The sequence below is a fragment of the Neovison vison genome, chromosome 3 (assembly GCF_020171115.1).
Source record: "Neovison vison isolate M4711 chromosome 3, ASM_NN_V1, whole genome shotgun sequence".
Classification (NCBI taxonomy): domain Eukaryota; kingdom Metazoa; phylum Chordata; class Mammalia; order Carnivora; family Mustelidae; genus Neogale; species Neogale vison.
The window spans coordinates 134747864-134771551 of record NC_058093.1 but is presented as its reverse complement, the minus strand read 5'-3'; the positions used below and the strand labels follow the sequence as shown (position 1 = coordinate 134771551).

The window sequence follows — 23688 nt, the reverse complement described above, 5'->3', positions numbered from 1 at the left end:
GTTCTAGAGAAAATGCATGCTGTGGCAGTACGGAACAAATGCTGTCATTTATTGAAGCTGTTGTCATTACGTTTCTTTGAGCCACATATAATATTCAGTGCTTCATGTGCTCTTTTCACTTTTACTTGGCTTTCCTTGATTTTCATGTTAGATAAATGTAAAATATGGATAATTTTGGCATGGAATCCGGTGGGTTTGACTGGAGAAAGCCTTAGGCATGTATTCTTGCTTTGCAAAGCCTGTTGCGTTGCAGAAGGGGGAGGTAGAAGAAGACCGTGGGAGGATTCCAAGTGGGAAGGAAGAGACAAAAACCGAAAGGCAGCACATTCTGCCTGTTACAAGATGCATTCTGTTTTCCCATTTTACTCTCAGAAATTGGGATGCCAGGTACAATTAATAGCATCTTGAAATTGTGATATTTCTATTTTCGTGTGTTGGAATATATGATTATTGTGGATATCACAGTCATTGAGCTCATGCCGCTGGAGACATTGAATGCTAAGCTGATCTTGAGTATGGAAAGTTGTAGGGAGACATCTTACCCCTGAGCTGGAGAGCAATAAAATGAGCGCGGTGTAGTAAGAGGCATATATATGACAGCCTTGGAATACTATGCGTTAGCGATATTTAAGGAGGGGAGAGCAGTTAAAAGCCCTGAAGTTTTCATAAAGTCGAATTTCTATGTTGTTAATGTATATAAGAAATAACAAAGTGCAATTCAGGGCCGTGCTGATGGGCAGATAAAATGACGAAATTGGCGGACTGTCGAGGGTGGAATATTGGAAATCAACGACTGGGGGAGGGGGCGAAGGACGAGAGATCAGAAACAAAAACCGGAAATTCCGTCGCTGTAAAGTCATGTTTTGACTCACTAATGGCTGGGTTTTTCATACGGGGGAGTGCAAGGATCCTGGATCTCGCAGGCCATTCATCTCTCATAGGAGGAGATGGGCGGGCGCAGCGCCGTATAGGCAAGAATGGGTAGAATACAGGCTCTGTTGTGGGTGTGACCTAGGTCAAGTCTGGGACATTGTTGCGGGAGCTTGGGCAAAACACTGAATCCTGTTAAAGCATAGTTTCCTCACGGTTAGAATTAGGCCAGTCATGCCAACCACAGACGGTGTCGAGAGAATTCAAGATCCCTTTAGCACAGTGTCTGGCACATAATCACACTCAATAAATATTAGTTCTCCCTATTAGCTCTTTGAATAAGAGAGCTATGAGACAATATGTGAAGCAGCGTGGGTAAAAGTCAGCATTGCAAGCATCAAGATGCAGCATTGCAAGCATCAGGCAAAGGAAGATAAGCTTAGAGGAAGGCGTCGAGGAGCTGTGTTCTTTAACAGGAGTGGTGGGATTTTGAGTTCGACTGGATGAAGCCTGCAGGAAAATTCTGTCATAACTTCATGGTTGGATTGGTCCCATTTCACACAGTGTTGCCGGCCAGACCCAGCTGGTGCTAGTGATTACTGTTTTATATTTGATGCGACAACACGTGCGTATTCTGTTACGGGATTCTTTGCTTATTTCCATCACGCGCCGTTGAAAGGAAGGAGATACAGCCAGCATTCCTTTTCTTCTTCTTCTTTTTTTGGGGTCCACAGTGAAGAAAGTTTTAGTTAATAGAAGCAGCATAGAAGGCCAGAGGGGAAATAACCACCCGCAATGACGCCCTCCAGGAAAGTTCCTCTGTATTAGGATCCGTCAGCAGCAGGCTTCTACCAGGAAATCATTATCGTCACAGTACAGCCTTGTACTCTTTCAAACTGAAATATAATAATACATCTGAACCGTGTGTCTGTAATGTGACAGGATGAAATACAGAGAAAATGTATAACATTGTGAATCTCAGGGAAAGAAAGAGCAAATGGGTTTCCTTTGTGTGTATATTTGTAAGTGATACTAATAGAATTTGTGCGTATCAAATTATAAGTACCATGAATAGTTCCTTTTAAATAAGTGTGCTTGTCCAAACAGTTGTGTTTAGGTAGCGTGTTATTTTGACATGCCCTTTAAAGATACTTTGTGTATGTTCTTAACATAGTTTTTTAAATTAAAAACTAATTCTGTTGAATTATTTTAACCAAATTGCAAGCCGTTATACATATGCAAAACAGATTCTCCCACGTGCCCAGAAATAAATGTCTTAATGTTGTTTTTCCCCCATGAGCCACTGTAAAACAGACATTTTAAAATTATAGTAAAGAATCTTATAAATCTATGGGATTTTTCCAAGGATACAGTGGTCTGAATGTGTTCTAAAACACCCTCAACTTTCTCAAGGTGGCATAACTACACAATTCTTATATGTTATTTTATAAATTAGTGCCAGCTAAGGCATTATCATACACCCAAAAGTTAGCTCTCACCGTCGCATGCAGTCCGTGGAGTAAGACAGGACATATTGGGAATATGGATGGACGGCTGTGGTTCACTCATGTTTACTTCAAGGAGATGTATAGAGTTTTAGGAATAAAAGGGAAGCTCTTAAGACCTCCTAGCTCAATCCGTTTTGTAGATGAATGAACTCAAGTCCCAAGAAGATACCAGTCCTTCAGGGTTGTCCAACATGGTTGTGGTGTCCACAGCACTGGCCCCATTTTCCCTGGTTCTTGTCCTGTCCCTGTGCCGGGGTGCTTGATAAAGACGTGAATCAGTTTCAGTAGGGTTCTGATTCCCTCCAGCAATTGTAATTGTGCTGCCAAAGAGCTCATTTTATTCATTTTAAATCCCAGTTCTGAGAAGTAATGGATAGCCGAGTAGGGCTCTACTCTTCGATACTTTTTGGAGAAGAAGGGAGAGTCATAGTATGAAATAAATGGCTGTTCAGAAAGTACTCAGATACCATTACATTTTCCAAATTAGAACGTCATCCATTTAAAAGCTAAACAGAACTGCAAAAATCATTCTTAAGCAATGCAGTCACCCATCTTCCTTTGCCTTCGCCTTAGCAGGGGGAACGTGGCTCACTCGCGCTCTCTCTTTGTCTGCATCTCCGTGATACTATGGGAGTCCTGCTGCTCATATCAGAACAACCTGTATGCAAAGCCAGACAGCCACCAGCAGTCCCCCTGGGAAAACCAGTGGTGGCTTTCCAGGCTCCGCGCGATGAGAGCTGTTTGAGGATGTCTCACTCTTGTGTCAACTAGTTATTGACTTTGCTTTATTGTTGCCCATCCCTTCCCCTCTACTCTCTTGCTCCCCTCCCCATCCCCCCCCCTTTTTTTTTCCCCCTTCTAGATTTACTAATCCTACTGTATTTGTTTTTGGAAACTTTAATCCTTAGGGCATGTAAACACTGTACTCAAGGTGGTCATTCCTAGGAAGTCAGGATTTTGCAGTCACTTGTGGTTGGGTTGGGCACTAGCTAAGAAGGCTGAGAAGGAACTTTGTTTTCCTCATTTATTTCTAAATGATATCTTGCTTAAGAGAAGAAAACATGGCTTAGCTCTTCTTAGGTCACCTGAGCCAGAATATGGTCTTTTTTATTTCTTAAACCTGCTATATTTTAGATGAGGCAATTACATATCCCATGGAGAAACCTGTCATGTGAAACAGGTTTATTTTTTCATTTAGGGAGCTTTTGTGTTTATTGAAATTCTGCCAGGGATTTTTTTTTTTTTTTTGGAGGTATGATTTTAAAATCTGCACCCTTTAAGCAAATTATTGGCTTAGCTCCACAGACATGCTTATTTTCTCTTTTTTTAGCTTGTTAATAAACCTATTTTTTTCTCTGTCCTTCAAAACAATATTATCAGTAAAATGCAAAAACATTTCTCTCAGCTTCGTCTCTCTTTCTTTCTTTTAGGCCCATGATTCTCAATAGTGGGTGTAAAATAGTATGACCTGAAGAGTTTTTTTTTGTTTAAGAAACTAAAAAAAAAAAAAAGCCTGGGCCCATGGACTCATATTCTGATTGAACCATTCTGTAGTAGGTCTGGGCATCACAACACTTGAGTGAACATAAGACACTCGCCCTGAGTGCGGAGAACAAGGGCGTGGAATGAGGAGAAATGCATGCGCACTTAGCTCTGGGCTCACTGAGTTAAGAGCATTTTGCTGCTGCTGCTCCTCAGAGGACACCAGCCCTGTGAATCCTCCTCTCTCTGGTGACTGGATCACTCATGGGATGAGGTTTCTAGAAATCAAAGCAGTTGGGAGCATGGAGGGAAAAAAAAAGGCGGGGGTGGATATCAGGTGTCCACCAAAGGAAACACGCAGCACTTTGCTCAGGGTTATGTGTCTTAACGTTGCCACCAGCAGCTTCTTGAGCTGCCGCTGCTTCTGATCTACAAGTACGCGGCTCTCAACAAATTATGCAGATGTGCTGCTCACTCTCCGAGGCCTCTGCAGCAGACCGCGTGGTGTGCGTGAGGACAGACGTCCGCAGAGAGCCGGGCTCTGCTGCTTGTTAGTTACTGAGCTCGCTACCTGTGTGCGTGCAGCAGGGCAGGTCCCCAGAAACACACTGAGACAGGGATTCGCCGGGAGGGCATTAATTGCAGAGCATTCTTGGAATCGTTGCTTGGGAGGGAGAGAGGGAAGTGGGATCCCGCAGACCGAGTGTTGCAACCAGTTGTAGCCTAGATCATGGCTAAGCTTTGGGGAGCTGTGGAGCTGGAAAGGATCTTTGCCGTTTTCCTGAATTAGGGAAAAAGAAGGAGCTTTAAAGCCCCTCTGTGTGCTAGTTTGGATACGGGATGCCCCCCCAAGAAAAATATATTACCTCTGGCAAATGTGGCTCTTTTTTTGGCAGTTTGACAACTTGCCAACTTTGTAAATGTCTCAAAAGTGACAATTTGGGGGAAGGACTTAGCTGAGAAATGTCAGCCATCAACACTTCCAGTGTTTCACCGGTTTGGGAAAGGAGTGGGGCTGCCTTGACAAGCCCTAGAAGGTCCCCCGCCCCACCCCACTCAGATCCCGTCACCTCATGTAATCCATCCAGAGAGCAGCTCTTACGGAAACATGTCACCTTCTTTTCTTGGAGGAGTTTACAGAAAAGTTAGAAGGATGAGGTGCAGCCCCCATGGTTGTATGTATGGTTGATTTTTCAGGTTGATTATGGTATGTATGGTTGATTTTTCAGGTTATGACTGATACCCCATTTCTTCTAAGCACCCAGTCTTCCATGGGCTGGGGACTTACACTTGCCCACTTCCCATCAAAATGGAGCAAGGGAGTATCAAGAGACTCCCAGTGTCCAGATGTGAAACCTAGTCTTCCCCATTGTGTGGGAGAAGCTCACCTTCTGGGGAGCAAAGCTAATTACACCTACGGGGATGGTCCCTTGGTGCTGGGAGTTCAGACATGAGGAAGGATCATGAACTTGGTGCAGTCACCTGGAATGGGAAGCCCACAGTGCACAAGTGGGGCAGGAGAAGGGAGGGGTCCCACTCCCACCCCTTTATTTCCTGGCCTTATCTAATCTCCTACCCAGGGAAGCTCTATAGCATTAGATGAGGCATTTCTCTCCAGTACAGAGCAAGTTTTCATAAAGCAAGTAGAAATGGGCTGAGAGAGGATCCCAGCATCTACAGCAGCTGAGGAAGAGTTTCAGCCCTTAGGGGGAAACTTGGGAGGAATGACCTCAGAGGTTTAACTGAGATCATACATATTTTCTTTCTACCATCAATTTCTTTGTTGGCTCTAATATATCTAACCTTTTAATAATAAACATACAGTAGTCGAAACTATTAATTTTTTTGAGCAGACATGAAGTATTTCTTTAGGAAAAAAAATAGAGTATATCACCAGAATGCCTGATTCCAACCAAAGTAAACATGTGGAATATAGCAGGAGGTTTTGTCACTCTTACTTTATCTTTCTGGGCCCAGAGGGATTCCCAGAGCCTAACATCATTTCTGCATCTTGATAGTATAATAAGTATCACAGGGTATGAGATGGATATAGAAATGTATATTGTTTGCTTTTCCCTTATAGCTTTGGGTAGAGGAGGGACAGTTCCTTTTGAGTAAAATATATAAACAAATCAACACAAAATTTTATTCAATCTTATGTAGAATAAATTATAAATATAAATTAGCTGAAAGTGGTGAACAATTTTAAAGCCATGCTGTTATTGGCCTAAAGAGGTTTGTATGTAACTGGTTATATTTGTTAGGCCAGAATTTTCTATCTGGATTGCTGGCTGAAAACTCATATTCCTGGTTCCAACTCAAAGAGATTCTGATTCTTTGGACTTAGGACCAAACCCAGAAATTGGCATTTTTAACCAACGTCTCGGGTAATGTTGATGCAGGAAACCTACATTCTGAACTTCAATAAATAATAACTTTGGTATCCAAACAGCAGGTTAAGATCAGCGAACCGTTCTGTAGACTTTAAAAAATTTTTAATTATCTAAATAGACGTTTACAGAACATAGACTGTGATATATTTACACCGTAAAGCCTCTTTTTGTATATCTCATGCAAAAGGTACTCTCTATTATAAATTAGTGGATCCTGTGTATTACTCAGCCTGAAGATTCCTAAAAAGGAATTTATTCCATCCTTAGTCGGGTGCCTTCCTGGAAAGCAAGTTCTGCCGTCCGTCAGACGGTTTCTTAGTAATAGGTTTCTTGTCTCAAATATCATTTCTTTAAAAAGCAATTCCCTGAACCTCTGAACTTGGTTTGATTTTCCTGTCAGATGATTTCTTGGCATTCCCTGGGTGCTTTTTTTTTTTTTAAATGGTCATCAGAATTGCAATTGTTTGTTCAACGTGGTTTGCGGACAACATTTCTCTCAGTGAGCTCATGAAACGACCACAGCGTGGCTCCAAGCTTTAGGCTACGGTTCTCCACCCCACCTCTCTTGTCCCCATTCATACACTCCCCTCCAACTCGCCCTGAGGAGAGACTCGGTACTCACCTTTAACAGAAGGTTAATATATATTGTTTCTAGATGGAGACAGAAATAGACTGATCCAACCTCTCTTTTTCCAGGACAGTGTAGCTTGGGTGCCAGGATGATGCCCGTTGTATCCCTTTCGTTCAGGTGTAATGACTGAAGTGCTGTTTCTCTCTCTTTTTTTAAAGATTTTATTTATTTATGACAGAGAGAACACAAGTAGGTGGAATGGCAGGGAGAGGGAGAGGGAGAAGCAGGTTCCCTGCTGAGCAGAGAGCTTGATCCTAGGACCCTGAGATCATGACCTGAGAACCGAAGGCACACGCTTCACCCACTGGGCCACCCAGGTGCCCCTGAGTGCTGTTTCACACCTGGTACTTTAAATAACAACTAAAAAGATACTTGTGATTTTATAAACATGCTAGAAGGAATTAGCTAGACTAACATTAACTACTCAGTGACAGTATTTGAAACCAAGTTTACCAAATTGTAATTACAGATTACAAATAAGGTATATACTTACTGTGGTTTTAAAGTTTAACTAGCAGCCCCCCTTACTAATATCTTATTAATAAGCGTGAGTATGACCAGTTAATGTCTGTTCTCCTCTTGGACTTGGTCCTTTCTCTGTTTACCCTCCCACTTTCATTTATCTCTGAAATACTGTGTTTTTCCGTATCTTGCATCTTTGTCCCTGCACTGGCTTCTATCAGGTCACACTGGACATATAGAATCCTAGTATCAGAATTGGTTCAGATAGCGTAATTCTCTTTTTAAATTACACACGCATTGAAGTTTTCTCCCCCAATGTAGACTCCAGAATTACATTTTTGTGAACCATTATTGTTTGTATTTATGAATGCACAAGGCAATACAGTGCAAATGACTTCAGGAAGTATTTGGCAAACATGCTACGCTATTGTCCTCTGCCACTTGAACCTGAATGCCTTCTCCAAAAGGCCATGTATGGGAGTATCTGTGCGAGTCTTAAAGATGGTCTCTTCAATTGCCCTGTGCCACCCTGGTAGTTAGTAGCCTCATGTTTTGCTTAATGTTAGGGCAGGAAAAGAGTTTTGGTTTGTTCATTGCCTAGAAGCATTCAAATGAGCTTTCACATAGGTTTTAGCCAGTGGCGCAGTGCTTCTCAACTCATCTGCAGTGAAGAGCCAAGTTTTATTGTTTATTTGCAAACTTAAGGGTTTTTAAAGAACACAGAACATACTTTCTTATAACCTCCTAATAATTGTTCAACTATATTAAAAATGAACTACTTAGAAAATCCAGTCCTCATTTCTTTCCATTATTATTGGGCTCAACAGACATTAAATTGCTCTATAAAATGACTATGAAAACTGCTAAGCCATTCCTCTCAATTTTCTGCACTTACCTGGATTTGCGCAGGTGGTACCCCATCCCTGGACCTCATGTTGAATAGCCTGTGTCAGCCTCCTGGAACAGTTTCAGCTCAACCAGCCCCCATTTAAAAAGTTAGATTAAAAATTATCCTCTTGAGCAAAAAGCTTGATATTTCCGGGGCTTTGCTTTTTATCTGCTTCTGGTTGACTACTTGGAGTTTAGAACTACGTGAGGAAGGTACTACGGGGGAGCCCTGAAGCAGGGAACATGACGTGCTCACAATGACACTGGATGAGGAGGAGTTGGACGAGGAGGAGTTTTGATTAGGAGGAGTTTTGATCAGTTACAATTTGACTCAAGGCGGCTTTCCTAAGTTGTCTGAAAGTTCTCGATGTGGCCTGGAGACAGCAACCAGAGCGAGGAAGAGATGAGCAGTGTGGAGATTTCTTTAGGGAGCATGCGCAGCTGTGTGGAATAGAGAAGGGTTTTCTGAGTCGTTACCACCGGGTCCCTGGGACAAGGATGCAGCTCTTAGTGTGAAGTTCTGAGTAACCATGCCATGGGCATAAATGTAGAACTGTTGCAAATAAAAGCAAGAGTCTCTTCCCTAGGGGATGGAGATAATTCTATTGTGCCCCGATAGGTGAACTAATAAATATGGATAGAAAGTTAATTTTTTGCAAAAATTCCCAAATGCATTACTTTATTGTATCCTCACTTCAGTGTGCAAGGCCACCTGTACCTTTATGAATGCCGATCTATAGCGGACGAATGAACTGTGATTTAAGGGTTACTCAGGGCAGAGCAGAGATCCAGTGGCCATGTTTCTGGCTCCTTTGCCCTGGTGACCTAGCAGTTGTACCCCTCAACTACTCAGTAAGTGAACCAGGACTCTGGAATGCATGTTCATTGCCACTGAATTAGTGTGAACTATTTCTGAGGGAGAAAAACAAATCAAAAACAATCTGAATAGTTCCTCCTTTTTACCTATTGTTGGCTAAAAAAAAAAAAAAAGAAAAGAAAAGAAAGAAAGCAATGAGACTTTTTTTTTTGACAGTTTTAACCTTACCTAAGCACGTCCTGGATTGCATCACTATCCTCTATCACTCGATGTGTCATAGTAAATACTTTTACTTTTTAAACCATGCATCTTCATCAGAGATGCGTTACAAGTAAATTGTGTTCCATTACCCTGGACCACAATGATAATTATAAATTAGAAATACTTCAACCAGAAAGAAACGACTCAGACACTTGTTTTCATCTATAATATTTCTTCAACAACTTGATAATTACATGGTATCCTGTGGCATGTGGAAAATATCTATTAAAAAGCATAATGAGAAAAGAAAACTTGCATGGAATGTGTGCATACGAGCGATTTTATTTTAACCAATATTGTTTAAATCTGTCCTCTGTCCTTATAATTTGAAACTTGGGAAGTTTAGTAAATCACATGAGTTCCAACAATCTGTAATAAACTTTTAAACTTTAAAAAATCAGGAATCTGTAATAAATAACCCAATGGTAGGAAAGTCACCTTAGAAATCCTTTGCTAATATTCAATATAAATCATTCTCAGATTGATTAACATGTAACTCAGCCATCATTACTCCATTTTTGTATACAGAAGTAGTAGTAGTACGAACTTTTGTGTTTCTGTAATGATAACTTTTACATCTTTCTTATTCAAATGCTCATTACAAGGGAAATTGAATATAAACTGTAATTATTTTCATCTTTACCATATGTAGAACAGTGAGGATCATAGAGATCTTTGCTGGCTTTAGTTTTATTTTTTAGTGTCAAAGCTTTCATGATAAACATTATCTCTTTCCAAATAGCTTCCTCTTATGTCTAGGTTTACTCTCTTTTGGTGAGACGAAAATTCATTATGCAACGTGACAAAGTACAATCCTGATATTATCGTGCTTTTACCTTCATGAACTGTGTTCTACTACATCACCTCGAGTGGTTGTTGTTAAGTGTTCATGAAGTCCCAGTATTTTTTACTTCCATTTTGCAGAGGAGATGACTAAAAGACAAGGTCATCAGTACGATCAAATAACAAAAAATTTCACATGGTCACGGAGGAAAGAAAAGCTGATCAACATATTGACTTGGGTTTTTTTTTTTCTTACCTTATTCTTTGCTAAACAGATTTATTCACTATATTCAGATTCTTTAAGCAGCTAGATTGACAGTACTAGACCAGGTAGTTCACACCAGGCCCTAGTTGATTAAAGAGATATAAGAAAATTGTCAGAGCTGCAGTGTATTGATCTGTTTTTAGTTTTGCTCTTTATAATCTTCAATTAAAAACTAAATAGTAGATAAAAAAAGTTAATCAAGGACATCCAATTTCTTCCATCCAAGGGCATCCAAAGGTCTATAAAACCCTCCACCAGTACGTGTGTGTGTGTGTGTGTACTACAGCATGAGACTCAGGAAACAGAGAAGAATAAGAAACCCCTACAGGTTTCTGTCTCCTGGGGAACGCAGATGCATAAATGTGCGAGTTCAGAATAATGTGCCAAATGTTACCAAGGGCATTCAGAATGAGGTAACTGAGGTCTGTTTATGCAGGTCAGAGGGTTAGGAAGAACAATGCAGAGATATGGGATGTGCTTTGTTTAGTTTGTTTTCTTTTGCTGATGGTATTAAAACTTAAAAGGATAGAAATTGAAGGAAAACAAGCACTACTATTTTACAAACTGGATTATAAATTTACTAAATTTAAGACAATGAACTGTTTATTGAGAATGTGGAATATGGTGATAAAAAAGGAACGCGACTTATAAGGAGTTTATAAATTTAAGGGTTGGATGAAAACAACTAAACCAGATTTTCAATATAAAGCAGAATCAAATGCATCCTAACAGAGAAATGCAAACAGCATGCCATGGGGGGAGAACAGGAAGGTTGTAAAGCTTCAGTACAAGGGAGCTTGATTTAAGCTGCGCTGGATGTCAGTAGGCAAGCTGATGACAGCCTTGTGTTGGAAGGGATGGCACACCTTGCCGTGTTCGGGCAGTGTGGTCCTCAGCCGGCATGCCTGGAGCACGGAATGGCTTCTGAGATGTGATGGAAAAGAGAGACCAAAGAGCTAGCAGATGGCTGCATGGAGCCCCAGGCTTAGAATTTGGGGCAAATCCCTAGACCCTGGGGAGCAATTAAAAGTATTTGATGAGGGGTTGTGATATAATTCAATGTGCATTTTAGCGAGGGAATTTCTGACACACAAAAAATGGAGAATAACCGGAGAGTTTTGTAATAGTTCCAGTGAAAGATTTTAAGATCCCAGATTAGGGTTCTTGTTCTGAAAGACTGAAAAGGAAGAGTTGCTCTGTTAGAGGTCATGAGTAGGTATTCTGTCAAGCAGGGGATGATAGAGCCATAGTGGATTACTAAACATACGACAGGGGCACTGGGTAGCTCAGTAGGTTCATTGTCTGCTTTTGGCTCACATCGTTATCCCAGGGTCCAGGGATCGAGCCCCCTTTCCAGCCCCATCTTGGGCTCCCTGCTCAGTGGGGAGCCTGTTTCTCCTTCTTCCTCTATGGCTTCCCCCTGCTTGTGCTCTCTTTCTGTCAAATAAAATCCTTAAACACACACACACACACACACACACACACAAACCCTACTACATTTTAGGGTGCATAGAAAGTGTAAAGGGTGCTTTACATTCCTGGGCTGTGTAGCTGATGAAGACTGCAACATGGTGTGATATTTCCTTACACTGTTACCATTCACGGTGCTTCATAGCGACATAGAGGAAACATAAAATGACTGTATCTCCTTCTCTACTGATTCTTTTGTCTTGAGCTAACCCAGCTAAGAGGTGTGTGTGTGCTCCACGCTGTTGTGTGTACTTGCAAAATATAGTAATAATGATGATGATGGTGATGATGTAAACATTTACTGTATTCATTTATACATAAACATGTATTCATTTACAACGAATATTTTGAAGAGGATTTAGGAATCCATGCAGTAAAGGTGGGTTTTGTATGGTGATTAATGAACCAAGGTTTTGTTGTTGTTACGGTTTAGGTGACTGACAAGACCACACTTACAAGGGTCTTTGCAAATGGATTAGATATAACATTGTAAGTTCTACTCTGCCCAAGAGAAGAGTACAAATATTTGTTTTCACTTGAGTATTTTATTTGTTTTTTATTCATTTGCCATATGGTGGGACCATAGAATGCTTGTTTATTTTTTACTGCACAGAGTTTTCACTGTGGAGAATAGTGCTTCTCTGCTCTGTCATAGTCATTCACAAAGACGGGGTGTACTTGCGTGTGTGTGTGTGTGTGCGCGCGCGCGCACCTGCACAGACATGCATCACTTAAGGTTACTATTAGGGAGTTCTGGACTTGCAAGTTTTTCTTTGCTGAACATTTTTTTTTTTTTTTAAGCAGAGGAGTATAATAGTTATCCACTAACAGCATGGGTTTCACTCTGCCTATTAAGATTAGAATATTAGTGCGCATAGTCTCACAGATTAAATGTCTGAATGCATCTGATAATTAGGTATCCGTCTTAGCATTTCAAAGCTGGTCATCCACTTTCAAATACAGATGCTTACACTAACCTTGCAAGGACACTCAAAGTAATTTCCTGCTTGTGAATTCTGACAGTGATTATAAGCCTAGTGATGGTCCTAGCTGGTAGAAGAGTGTCAGTGATGGGAAGGAAGATGAAGTTTAGGGCTCCAGAGACAGGGTGTGTGTGTGTGTGTGTGTGTGTGTGTGTTGGTAGTGATGAGGGGTAGAAAAGAAGAAACCCGATCTTCAAGTGTCTTCAAATTATTAGAGACACAAGTAATAAGAACCTTTTTTTTTCTTTTTTTCTTTGAGCTCTCATGCTGTCAGTGATGGAGAACAATTAGCAATGCCACATAACGTAAAATACGGTGTCAGAGCTCAGGTTGACGGTCAGCTCAGGATTTAATGTGTGTCATGGAATGAAAAGGGATGTGTCCTCGCTGCCTTACCTGGATACTATAGGAGTGTTGTATCACCGTGGGATGGAAACAGCAATTAGTTGATAGGGAGTAGTTAAATGAATTATAAGGGCTGGTTCTAAAAATGGTAGTCCCTAATGAGACTTAGAGACATAGCAAGCCTTTGATTAAAGACACAACCTGTATGTCATTTAAGTATTCCTGTGGTCATTGGATCGTCCCCTATTGTTTCACACCAAGGTCCGTGGTAGTGTGCAGACTCTTCTAAGGTGGAGAGGCGTGGACGGGGTGAGGAGGATGCCTGTGAGAAGTGTGCGGAGGGGTGGGCTTGTTTCCATCCATCATCTGCACTTGTCTCGGGGTCGAGTGTTTTGCCCCGTGTTGTGGAAGGTGGCAGAGTGTTTTATTGTTCCTTAACGCTGAGAAAGGACCCATCTGTCAAGTCATAAAATATCTGATGGAAACCACTCGAAGCACCGAGCTTCTTTAACACTCGGGAGTAGTCGGGGGTGAGGGTTCATGCACCTTTCCTTCTCTGAATTGTCCTCTGCTGCAGCTTTTGATGTCCCCACTTTGCTGGGCCACAGACGTCTCCAGAGGCAACACCTCATAGCAGGGCGTGGAGATCGAGCTTTCCAGCGGCCCCCGTTTTTTGTCATCCCGGTGCAGCCACGGAGCTCGGGGCACGTGACCTCAGGCGAGGCACTCGGCCTTTCTTTACCTTAGTTTCCTGGCCTGTTGGTAGAAATAATGAATTCATTCAATGTGGGGATGAAGTGAGCTACTATCTAGAAAACGTTAAGACTAGTGCCTGGCACAGAGGAATCACTCGAGCAATCCAAGCTGTAGTGATTTTCAGCTTGTTTTGTTCTTTCAGGGAGCTGTAGATGCAACAGTAACTCTGAGAGTGACTTAAGAAAATTAAGCAATTCACCATATTTCCAGAACGCAACCTTTCCAGATGGGTGGGTCAGTGTGCGATACAGTGATCCACTGGATAATTCCACACGGAACAAAGCTAAATTATAACTCATGCCGGTAACTAATGTTTTGTATTACTGAGCCCTGATTTAAAAAAAAAAAAAAAAAGTAGAGAAACTAAAGGAGAAACCAGGTCCTTAAGTGTTCTGGAGCAGAGTGTAAACACAGCTGTTACTGTGCAGGGGAAGAAGCGCTTAGAGAAACGGTGATGTCAAGAGCGGTACCATCCACACCTAACACAGAAGGAAGAAAACGTTCTGCGGGCACACCTCCCTCAGTCGTGTTCTGTATTTTCTGTTTGTAGCACCTCGTCTTTTAAAGAATGCAAACCCAGTTCTGTAAGACCGTGAGCAGCCTTTACTATTTTGCACATTGGGTGTTTGCATTCATCTTACTCAAAGTCCAGAGGATGGCAGTTATAGGGGATGAGCGATTGTGGAGACGACCGATCGAGTCCTGCGTTTTTCAGGTTAGGAAGTTCGGGAGAATGTGTAATCATGCCTGAGTTTCCTTAGGTTCCTCTGTTCAACATCATGTTCTGACATAGAGCAGGGACAGTTCCATACGGAATGAGACGAAATGCAAATCAGTAGGTGCTGTCCCTGCTGCCGATTGCTGGGGTTAATCATGCAAATCTAATGCAGTTCTTGGTATTTCAAGAAAGGTTTGTGTTGAAGTCTCAGGCATACACTGATTTAAAATTCCTACTTCGGAGAGCAGTGTAATTTTTCTCGGCTTCACATTTTAAAATACAGAACAGGATCTGGAGGCGGATTTAGTGAGTGGACATCCATCCATACTTGTTAATCATGGGAGGGGGTGGGAGGGAAGGGTGTCCTTAAAGAATGGGGGAGTTTCTAAGCATATTAAATACTTTATTAGATCTAAATTTGCAAATGTTCTATAGCAAGTCCCTTTGCTTGGAATTAGATCAAATCAACTGATTATTCGTGTTTACTGAATGCTCTGTTCCAAGAAGATGGCTAAAACTGGCAAGGACAGACCAAATAAAAATTAACACCTCCACAAGTTCCTAACTTTGGGAATGGTAGAAAATACCTTTGGAAATGAGACTGTTTACAGGAAGAAATGAAATTATCTTGCTCCCAAGTGCAAACTGACACATTCTAATAGCCTTTCTGCTGTGCACAGTAAACACCAGCTTATCTTTCCAAGAACAATAAAATTTCATGTACTGCTGCCTGACATAAGAATTATTTTTACATATCTCCATATCGCTGACTCTCTTGTAAGTTAATCTCATCTCACATGAATTTTTCACCAGCTTCACTCTGATGTTGATAAAGGAGATGGTTCCATCAAATACATCTTGTCAGGCGAAGGGGCAAGTTCCATTTTCATTATTGATGAGAACACGGGGGATATTCATGCTACCAAGAGACTGGACCGGGAGGAGCAGGCCTACTACACGCTCCGCGCCCAGGCGCTGGACAGGCTCAGCAACAAGCCTGTGGAGCCCGAGTCCGAGTTTGTTATCAAGATTCAGGACATCAACGACAATGAACCCAAGTTCTTGGATGGCCCGTACACGGCAGGAGTTCCCGAAATGTCTCCTGTGGGTAAGTAAAGAACATGCGGCTTTGGCACTGTCCGGTTTTAGGGGGTCTGTAGTTAAAAGCAGATCATCATAAGTACTGAAAAAAAGAAATCGCTTCGGTGTTGGTACGGCAATGCCTAGTGAGGATGAGGGGAAGTTCGAGGGGCCTTAGGAGCCGGCGTCCAAGTCTGTGTATTCAGATCGTTGTTTTGTTTCTATGGAAAGTTAAGAAAATGTTCCTTTCCCACAGGGATCTCAGTGTCTTTAGTACATTGCTCATTCCCTTTTCAATGTAACATTTAATTTTAAAAAATGATTAAAAGCACCCCTAGGAAGTTAAAAAAGAAAATCCTTGCAGACCTTGGCCTGTTGGTAATGTTTTCTTTCTCCTGATTAATATTAATGATTCACTCTTCGAGGAATCCTTCAGTGGCCAAGGTATCAGGCTGCCCATCTAATGTTTAGATGAGGTGGTCTGTTTGTTTGTAGAGTAGGCTTGAACCCACAAATGTCCCTCCATATGCCACAGCTAAGCTTTTTGTAATTTCTCCAGAAACTTAACATGTGTGGAAATTTATATTGAATTGCTAATGGTAAAGTGATACTTCGTTTGAGATATATAAAAGAACCATGAGGGCTGTTTTATTCAGAGGGCTCTTCCCCCTGCCCCATTACCGGAAACACAGAAAGCAAAGTACTTCCGGTATATGCTTTATTTCTATCAAATGATAAAAAGTCAGTTTTAAATAATTGAATCAGATGTCTTTGGAATAATTTTCAGCCAGTATGTAATTTTACATGATCTTACAATACAAAGCAAAAAAATATGGGGCTTAAATAGACCAGTTGATTTATATATTTATTTGCTGTCATTTTTCGTCCTGAAGTAAGACAGTTATTTAAAGTAATAATTGAATTTGTATTTTAACAGGTGAACATTTTACCCAATGTGATTTGTTTTATGTTACATAAAGGTCATTTCATTCATTCCAGCATTCAGCCAACAGATCGACTGTGTTAGGAAGGGGAATTGCAAAGACGTGTATTATGTGTGCCCTTTAGGAGAGCCACAATTTAGTGACCCTAAATTCCTAACAGATGGGAACGTGAAAATTATTTAAGGTATCATTGCACTAGCCAGAAAGAAAATAGAAACAGAAATAGAAACAGAAAATGAACCAGAAGAATGGATGCTTGTGGTCCAGAAAAATTCAGAACCCCGGAGGCAGCATCTCACTGTACCTAGCGTCTCAGTGAGTGTTTCTTTGACCAAACAGGCTTATTCACACTTTCTCAGTACTGCCCCACATCTTCAGTGCTGCTTGCTGTTGCTTAACAACAAGAACAACTAGGAGACAGCTGCCACAACAGGATTTGCAGGTTTTAAAGAAAAAGGGAAGGTACTTTGTCCTCCCACAACTAGTCGTGCTTAGAAAAACAAGAAGCTTTGAGTTGTGTCTGAGGAGGTCAGCCCAACTCCATAACTTTCATATGGGCATGTTGGACATTCTTCATCGGCTTGTTACCATTTTCCTTCACTACCCAGAATGTAGCCATGCAAACTGGATTAATGTAAACTTAGTTCTTCTAGAGGTGAAATGATGGCACACTGTAGTTTGGGTTTTAGTTGTACTGCTCTGATATCAAACAGCATGATTATTATCCACACATGCAAGTTATATTAGTTAATTGATACATTCTAGCAGGTTCAGAACTTTTTAGAAAATCATTTTCAGGGGCCTTCAGAATTTAACTGACATTAATTGAGAATTCTGGAATAACAGAAATTTAAACTAAGATCAATGGAAGTCTACATTAAATACGTAATGTGGACCTATAGTGAGTTGTAGTTTATCAGAGGGTCTAATTCTAACCAAGTAGTTGTAGTAGCCACTAAATAGTATGGCATATATAATACAAGCATTCAGTGTTTAATATTCAGGGCTGTGTTTTTCACTGGAGGCTCACTGCAAGATTGAAAACACACTAATAAGCCCTTAGGATAGTTCATTCATTTCCAGACGAGCGTAGATAAGCATGGACAATTTAAAGTCATTTAAAAATATGTGTGCATGTGTGTCGTGCATGTGTATGTGTATGTGTATATTAGTGAACACTTCAGGAAAAATTATATACAACCCAATTTACTAAAGTAGTTTTGATTATTTTGTTTAAGGTACTTTCCTTTTCAAATGAAGGAGGAAATCAGTACTTGAGCATGTCACCAGAGTAAATATTGCTGTAAAGGTGGTGCATTGTGAAGAAAATAGAGAATATTAATGCCATTAATTCTAATATTTTTAAATAATCATAATTTAATTTTTAAAAATATTTTAAATATGCACCATTTACTATTTGGTCCTACCAGGCATCTGCAGGGTACAATCAACTAAGTCTGTCAAATAAAAAAAAAAAATCAGAATTTTAAAAACAGTGCTATATACATAGCTTTATAATACGCACCCATTTTTAAAGAAAATGGGGTTGGTAAGGGAAAACAGTGCTGAAAAGACAATAGATTTGTAACAAGATGGACATTAATGACTTATTTAAAGGACTTAGGGAAATCTCTTTAGAAATATATTGAAATGAGATATTAGATTAAAAATATTTTCAATAAATTATTAGAAACAAATCCAAACCTTGGAAGAATTCAGAAAGAAAAAGACTTGTTCCATTCCCATCAATAGGACATAAATGGTAAAATAACCTGTGCTTAAAATATGTAAACTAAGTAAATGTGAGTAACATTTTTAAGATTCTGCTCCAAATGGAAATAGAAAGAACACATCACGATAAATGCTCTCCATGTGGAATAACTGAACACATAGTCAAATGCGGAAGCCATAGGGCTTTCGATCACATGCAATATAGAAAAACAAATAATAATGTAATTTTTAAGGTTGTCATCGTTTTCCTCCTTTGGGGGGGTGGGGTAGATTTTCATTTTATACTTTTATTTTTCAATCAATTCATAGAAACAAATGAAAACTAAAACTATTCCTGAAGAGATGCCACCTAATAGCCAGTTAAGTGGATCCATCGTTAACTTACTCAGTTAATGAAGTTTCATTTTCTGTCTGGCTCTACTCAGCTATAATAGTGAGATCTCTTCAGTGACTTGGGTGTCAAGATGCTGTTCCTTGTCACACACTGCCTTCTGGACAATAATGGAGACTTATAGCAATTGCTCTTGATAAAAACTTGTTACCTGACCCTGATGGATGAGATGCCTAAAATTTGAGTCCCTTCCAATTCTGAGGATCCTCCTAATGGCCATCATCAATCTTATTATTTTTTTTTGCTAACATATTTTTGTAGCCCTTAAATCTTTCTGAGGGCTTAATTAGCATTTATCTTCATTTTGGGTTTGTCTTTTATGAAAAATATGTCAATTTTTCATATGCCTTGAAACATGAAAAAAGAAAGTAATTAAAAACAAAGGTAGTGTGTTCAGCGTTTTGTGAATCATTCTGTGTTGTGGCATTTGGAAGTTTTTAATTCATTGGTTTTTGGATTGGCACGTAGGGACCTCAGTGGTACAAGTGACAGCAACAGATGCCGATGACCCTACGTATGGTAACAGCGCCCGAGTGGTCTACAGCATTCTGCAAGGACAGCCATACTTCTCAGTGGAGCCAAAGACAGGTAAACATTGAAATGTGACTCTTCTTATAATGTCATCACATGTGTCTTGGCACAGAGTTAGTATTAGTTATTTTTATTTGATACGGTTGATGCTAATAATAGACGCTGCATGACTTCTGAGCTTCTCTCAATATGTGAACTGTGGTGATAAACACATTATTTATTGAGGCATTAACATCTTCCAAGAGTATTTTATTAGGTTTATCAGAACTTCTACCAAATTTAAAGTATTCTGTGTTAAAAAAGTATTTCGGTTGCTATCTCCTAACTGTATAAGAAAATATTATTGACATCATTTTCTTTTTGTCTCGCTTTAACTAATTCAAGTAGAAAACACACACAATTAAATTTAAATCTGAAGCAGGAACCGCCCTGACATGCAGTAGGATAGGTAGTAAGCTCAGGTTATCCTCTAAGTCTGGTTTACTCAGGAGAATTAGTTTAAACATAACAATTAGGATGATGGTCTGCTAAATGAAAAACTAAATTAAGTGATTTAATTTTAGAAGAAAAAAACATATTTTCTTTGAGTTGCATCACTGCCTGGATAAGTTGGTTGGCTAGGTGTTCTGTTTTGCTTTAAAGCTGAAATAGTTTCCAGTAAGTAGGAAAGACTCTAGAGCGCTGTTAGCGTGATTATAAAGTAACATTTTATCTATTCTGCTTTTCTGGTTCTGGGTGGGGGGGGGTGAGTGTGGAGATGGGTGGCTTGTGCCACTGGTCTTCTTCACCATGAAATACAGAGTTTATCCATATTGGAACAATTTTTTCTTTATTGTAAAGAAAATGATTCTTCAAACAGCCAAGTTTATGATTATTGGATAGGACCTGTGACCTTAAATGATTATTTTAATGATACTTAAGACTATTTTCCACATAAATGGTAATAATTCATTTTCAAATCCCTGTGGAGGATAAATATTTTAAGCATCTTCTGAAAATGGTGGTAGTAATGTGCATGAACGGAAAAATAAATTCAGTCCTACCTCAGCAATAGAGTTTTTACAGAGATATATTTGCATATTTTATACCAATATAGTGTCTGGAAGCCACCTGGAAAGTCTAACAGAGAAGAAACAGTTCTGATTAAGCAAGTATTGAAGGAGAAATAAACAAAAGTATTTGATTTATGATATGAATCCTGTGAACGTAGAACGTGTGCTTGTGGTTGATTTAATGATAGATCTGAGAAGCATAAATCCACCCACCCATTCCCTTATAAATCGACTCTTCGCAGCCTACAAAGACATTGACAAGTTTCTGACAATTTGCTCACAAATTATACACTCCTGCATTATATAACCTGTCCAAAAATAGCATGCACTCCTCCCTAGGGTTAAATATTTTGCTGGTACTAATGATTGGCTTTTGATTTTAGCTTTGTGGTACAGTGATCATTTTTCTTTAAAGTCCTGTGGAGGTAAGGTAAGGCCTCTGACTGAGCAAGCAGACAGTCGTCCATGTCATGGGATCACGTTATTAGTACTTCAAATTAATTCTAATTTCGAATCTTGAGGACTGTGTATTGTAGGAGATGAAGAGGTCAGTTTAATTTAGTTTTGTTTAGAGTTTATCATATTGTAATTATGGTAATCATTGGGACTTCTCTTTGTACGGTCATTAGTGCAGAGACATCCTGGAAATGTTTGTCCTCTGTTATTTTATAATATGGATAGTGTATTGTTTGCAAAACAAATCTATTTTTTTCATAAAAATGGAAAGGTTTCAACACTTAAAGGCATGGATACCTGTGAGTCAAGTTTGACTTGTCTTCATAGTTGGTGTCAGTTGATTTTTATCTATGTGAGAAATAACATGAATTTCTAAACGTTTAAATCTAAGAGTTTTTTAAAGTAAAATTTTTGATAGGAAAAATACTGGAAATATGCTAAATTGGGATTTTGTAAAAATAGGTACAGGGAGGGGTGCCTGGGTGGCTCAGTGGGTCAAAACCTCTGCCTTCACCTCAGGTCATGATCCCAGGGTCCTGGGATCGAGTCCTAGGATCGAGCCCCACATCGGACTCTCTGCTCAGTGGGGAGCCTGCTTCCCCCTCTTTCTCAGCCTGCCTCTCTGCCTACTTGTGATCTCTGTCTGTCCAATAAAGAAACAAAATCTTAAAAAAAAAAAAAAAAGCAATAGGCACAGGGAATTACTGTTACGTGCATTTCTATAAGTTTAACTTCTGATTTTTTTTCTAATATTAATAATACCTATTACTATTTAGTAATCACACATCATGAACCTAGCATGGCCACAGCTTCCGGTCACTTACTCTACCTATAGCTCTACTCACAGCCCAGATAACCAGGGGGTAACTGTATTTTCCACCTTATTTCTCTATCAGGAAGACAAGACTGTGAGTAGCTGCAAAAGCCAATGTTAGCAGTTTGTGCTAATAAGCAAACAGAATGGGACTAGGAGCACGATAAGGCAACATTAAAAGGACTGTAGAGAGTCCCATCGCCCACCTCCACCATGACCGCGAACTGCTGGGAAGCTGGTGGTGGGTTATTCTGAGGTTTCATCTACTCTGTAACCTGCAAACAAATAGAGTCCATGTTTCAGTCTATTCGATATATGGCAGGACTGGCTACATAATTTGCAGTTCAAAATGGAAATGCAGGGCCCGTCTTCTAAAATTAACAGGACTTCAAGAATTATCAGCAGAGCGAGAAACAAGCCTGGGACCTGCGACCCCTGAACAGGGCACGTGGCCATAAAGCTGGCCCTGAAAAATGATTGAATGATAAAACACCACTTGTCATTTAGGAGTTCCTTCTTAACATAGAGGTGTGACTACGCAATACCTGCGTCCTATATTACATACCCACTTGTGACACCATAAGTTTATGTAAGTAATATAGTCATAACAAAGCCCCTCCCCCATGTGCCCTTGAAATGCATTCTGTTCTGTGATGTGGAGGACCCTCCTTCCTGTCAGGCTTGCTGAGGATGTCCTCTCAGAGATTACAAGACTCCCTTCCTCAGAGACTTCATTTGATGCCAACTCTGAAATTCTTTAGTGTTCTAGAAGCATCCATGTTTGCTATCATTGGTTCTCCTCTGACTTTTTATGGTTTTATCATATGCTTCACTTACAGAGGGACAAACCAAATATAAACCCAGCTTAGGTGTCAAATTTAGAAATATAAACTCATAGGAAGAGATGCACCATGTACATCTAATGTGTCTCAGATCCACATGGCATAAAGCCCCGTAGACCTGTGTTACCTGGGTCGTGTGGTTGCCTGGACCCCTAGACCAGTCCAAGACCTGAGTGTGTAGATGCCAGGCCTCAGGGATTCTTTGGGTCCCTAAATGGGGTGGATATCAGAACCAGCTATTATCTGTTACATTTAGTACATATTTACATTCATGAGAAGTTCCATGGTAAAACAGTATGCTTTAAAACAATCATAAATGGCTGTTAGGAAATAAAAGAATCATCTGAAAATTTATTCGCAGACTGAAAACCAGACAGTTGTTGAGCAATAGTGATGATAAATTAATGTTTCATATGCACAGTATTTTTTGTGCCCATGGATTACGCATAAATGGAAAGTTCTGGGTTATTAGGTCAGATGATACATCTATAGAAAAATTATTATTCAGGAAGCTTAAAATCTGAACTAATCTCTTTTCTAAAGAGCTACTGGAAATATTCTTATCATAAGTGGCTTAAAATGACTGATACTGAAATCAAATAATGTTGTTGTCTTCCATGAAAATCTCACAGAACTACACTGGCCTTTACTACTTCAGAGATGTAGTGTTAGCAATTTGCTGTATGTGTGTTTCTCCATAATACATAGCAAAGTGCAAATCAGATCCACTGCCCGAGAACTCTTTGCCAAATGTAGACAGCTTTATTTAAAACTAAAGAGCTAGCAAAAGTCATGGAGCTGGAAATCTATTATTTTTGAATGTCCTTATTTAAATTCATTTCTCTCCCAATTATCCCATTCTTGTCAAAAATATGTTTAATATTTGAGGTATTTGGAAATTACCTTTGCCACCTGGTTACTTTGCAAACTTTGTGATGATTTTTACTTTGGAAAAGGGCTATTTATAGGATCACTTGTAAAGAAACAATTAGAAGTGTGAAAAATAAGTGAGTAACTTTGACTACCAGACTTCTTTCTTAATAATGTTACATTTCCTTACAAAAATAATGCCACCAAGCAAAACCATGAGAGGATGAGGCTGCTGTGTTTTCCTTGCTGATTAGTTGAGATATTAGGGCCTCTCCCCATCATTATGAAGGGGTAAGGATGAAAGCTCACTTGTACCTACTGATTTCGGAAGGAAAAATAAGAGAC

General features: G+C 39.9%; 1 protein-coding gene across 1 annotated transcript in view; it reads left to right on the top strand.

Moving 5' to 3' along the window:
* Positions 1–23688, top strand: part of CDH7 (cadherin 7) — a 109128-nt gene that overhangs the window by 26942 nt on the left and 58498 nt on the right. The window contains exons 2-3 of the mRNA XM_044242839.1: positions 15446–15740; positions 19247–19366. Coding sequence (XP_044098774.1) covers positions 15446–15740; positions 19247–19366 — 415 coding nt within the window. The remainder of the gene's footprint in view (positions 1–15445; positions 15741–19246; positions 19367–23688) is intronic.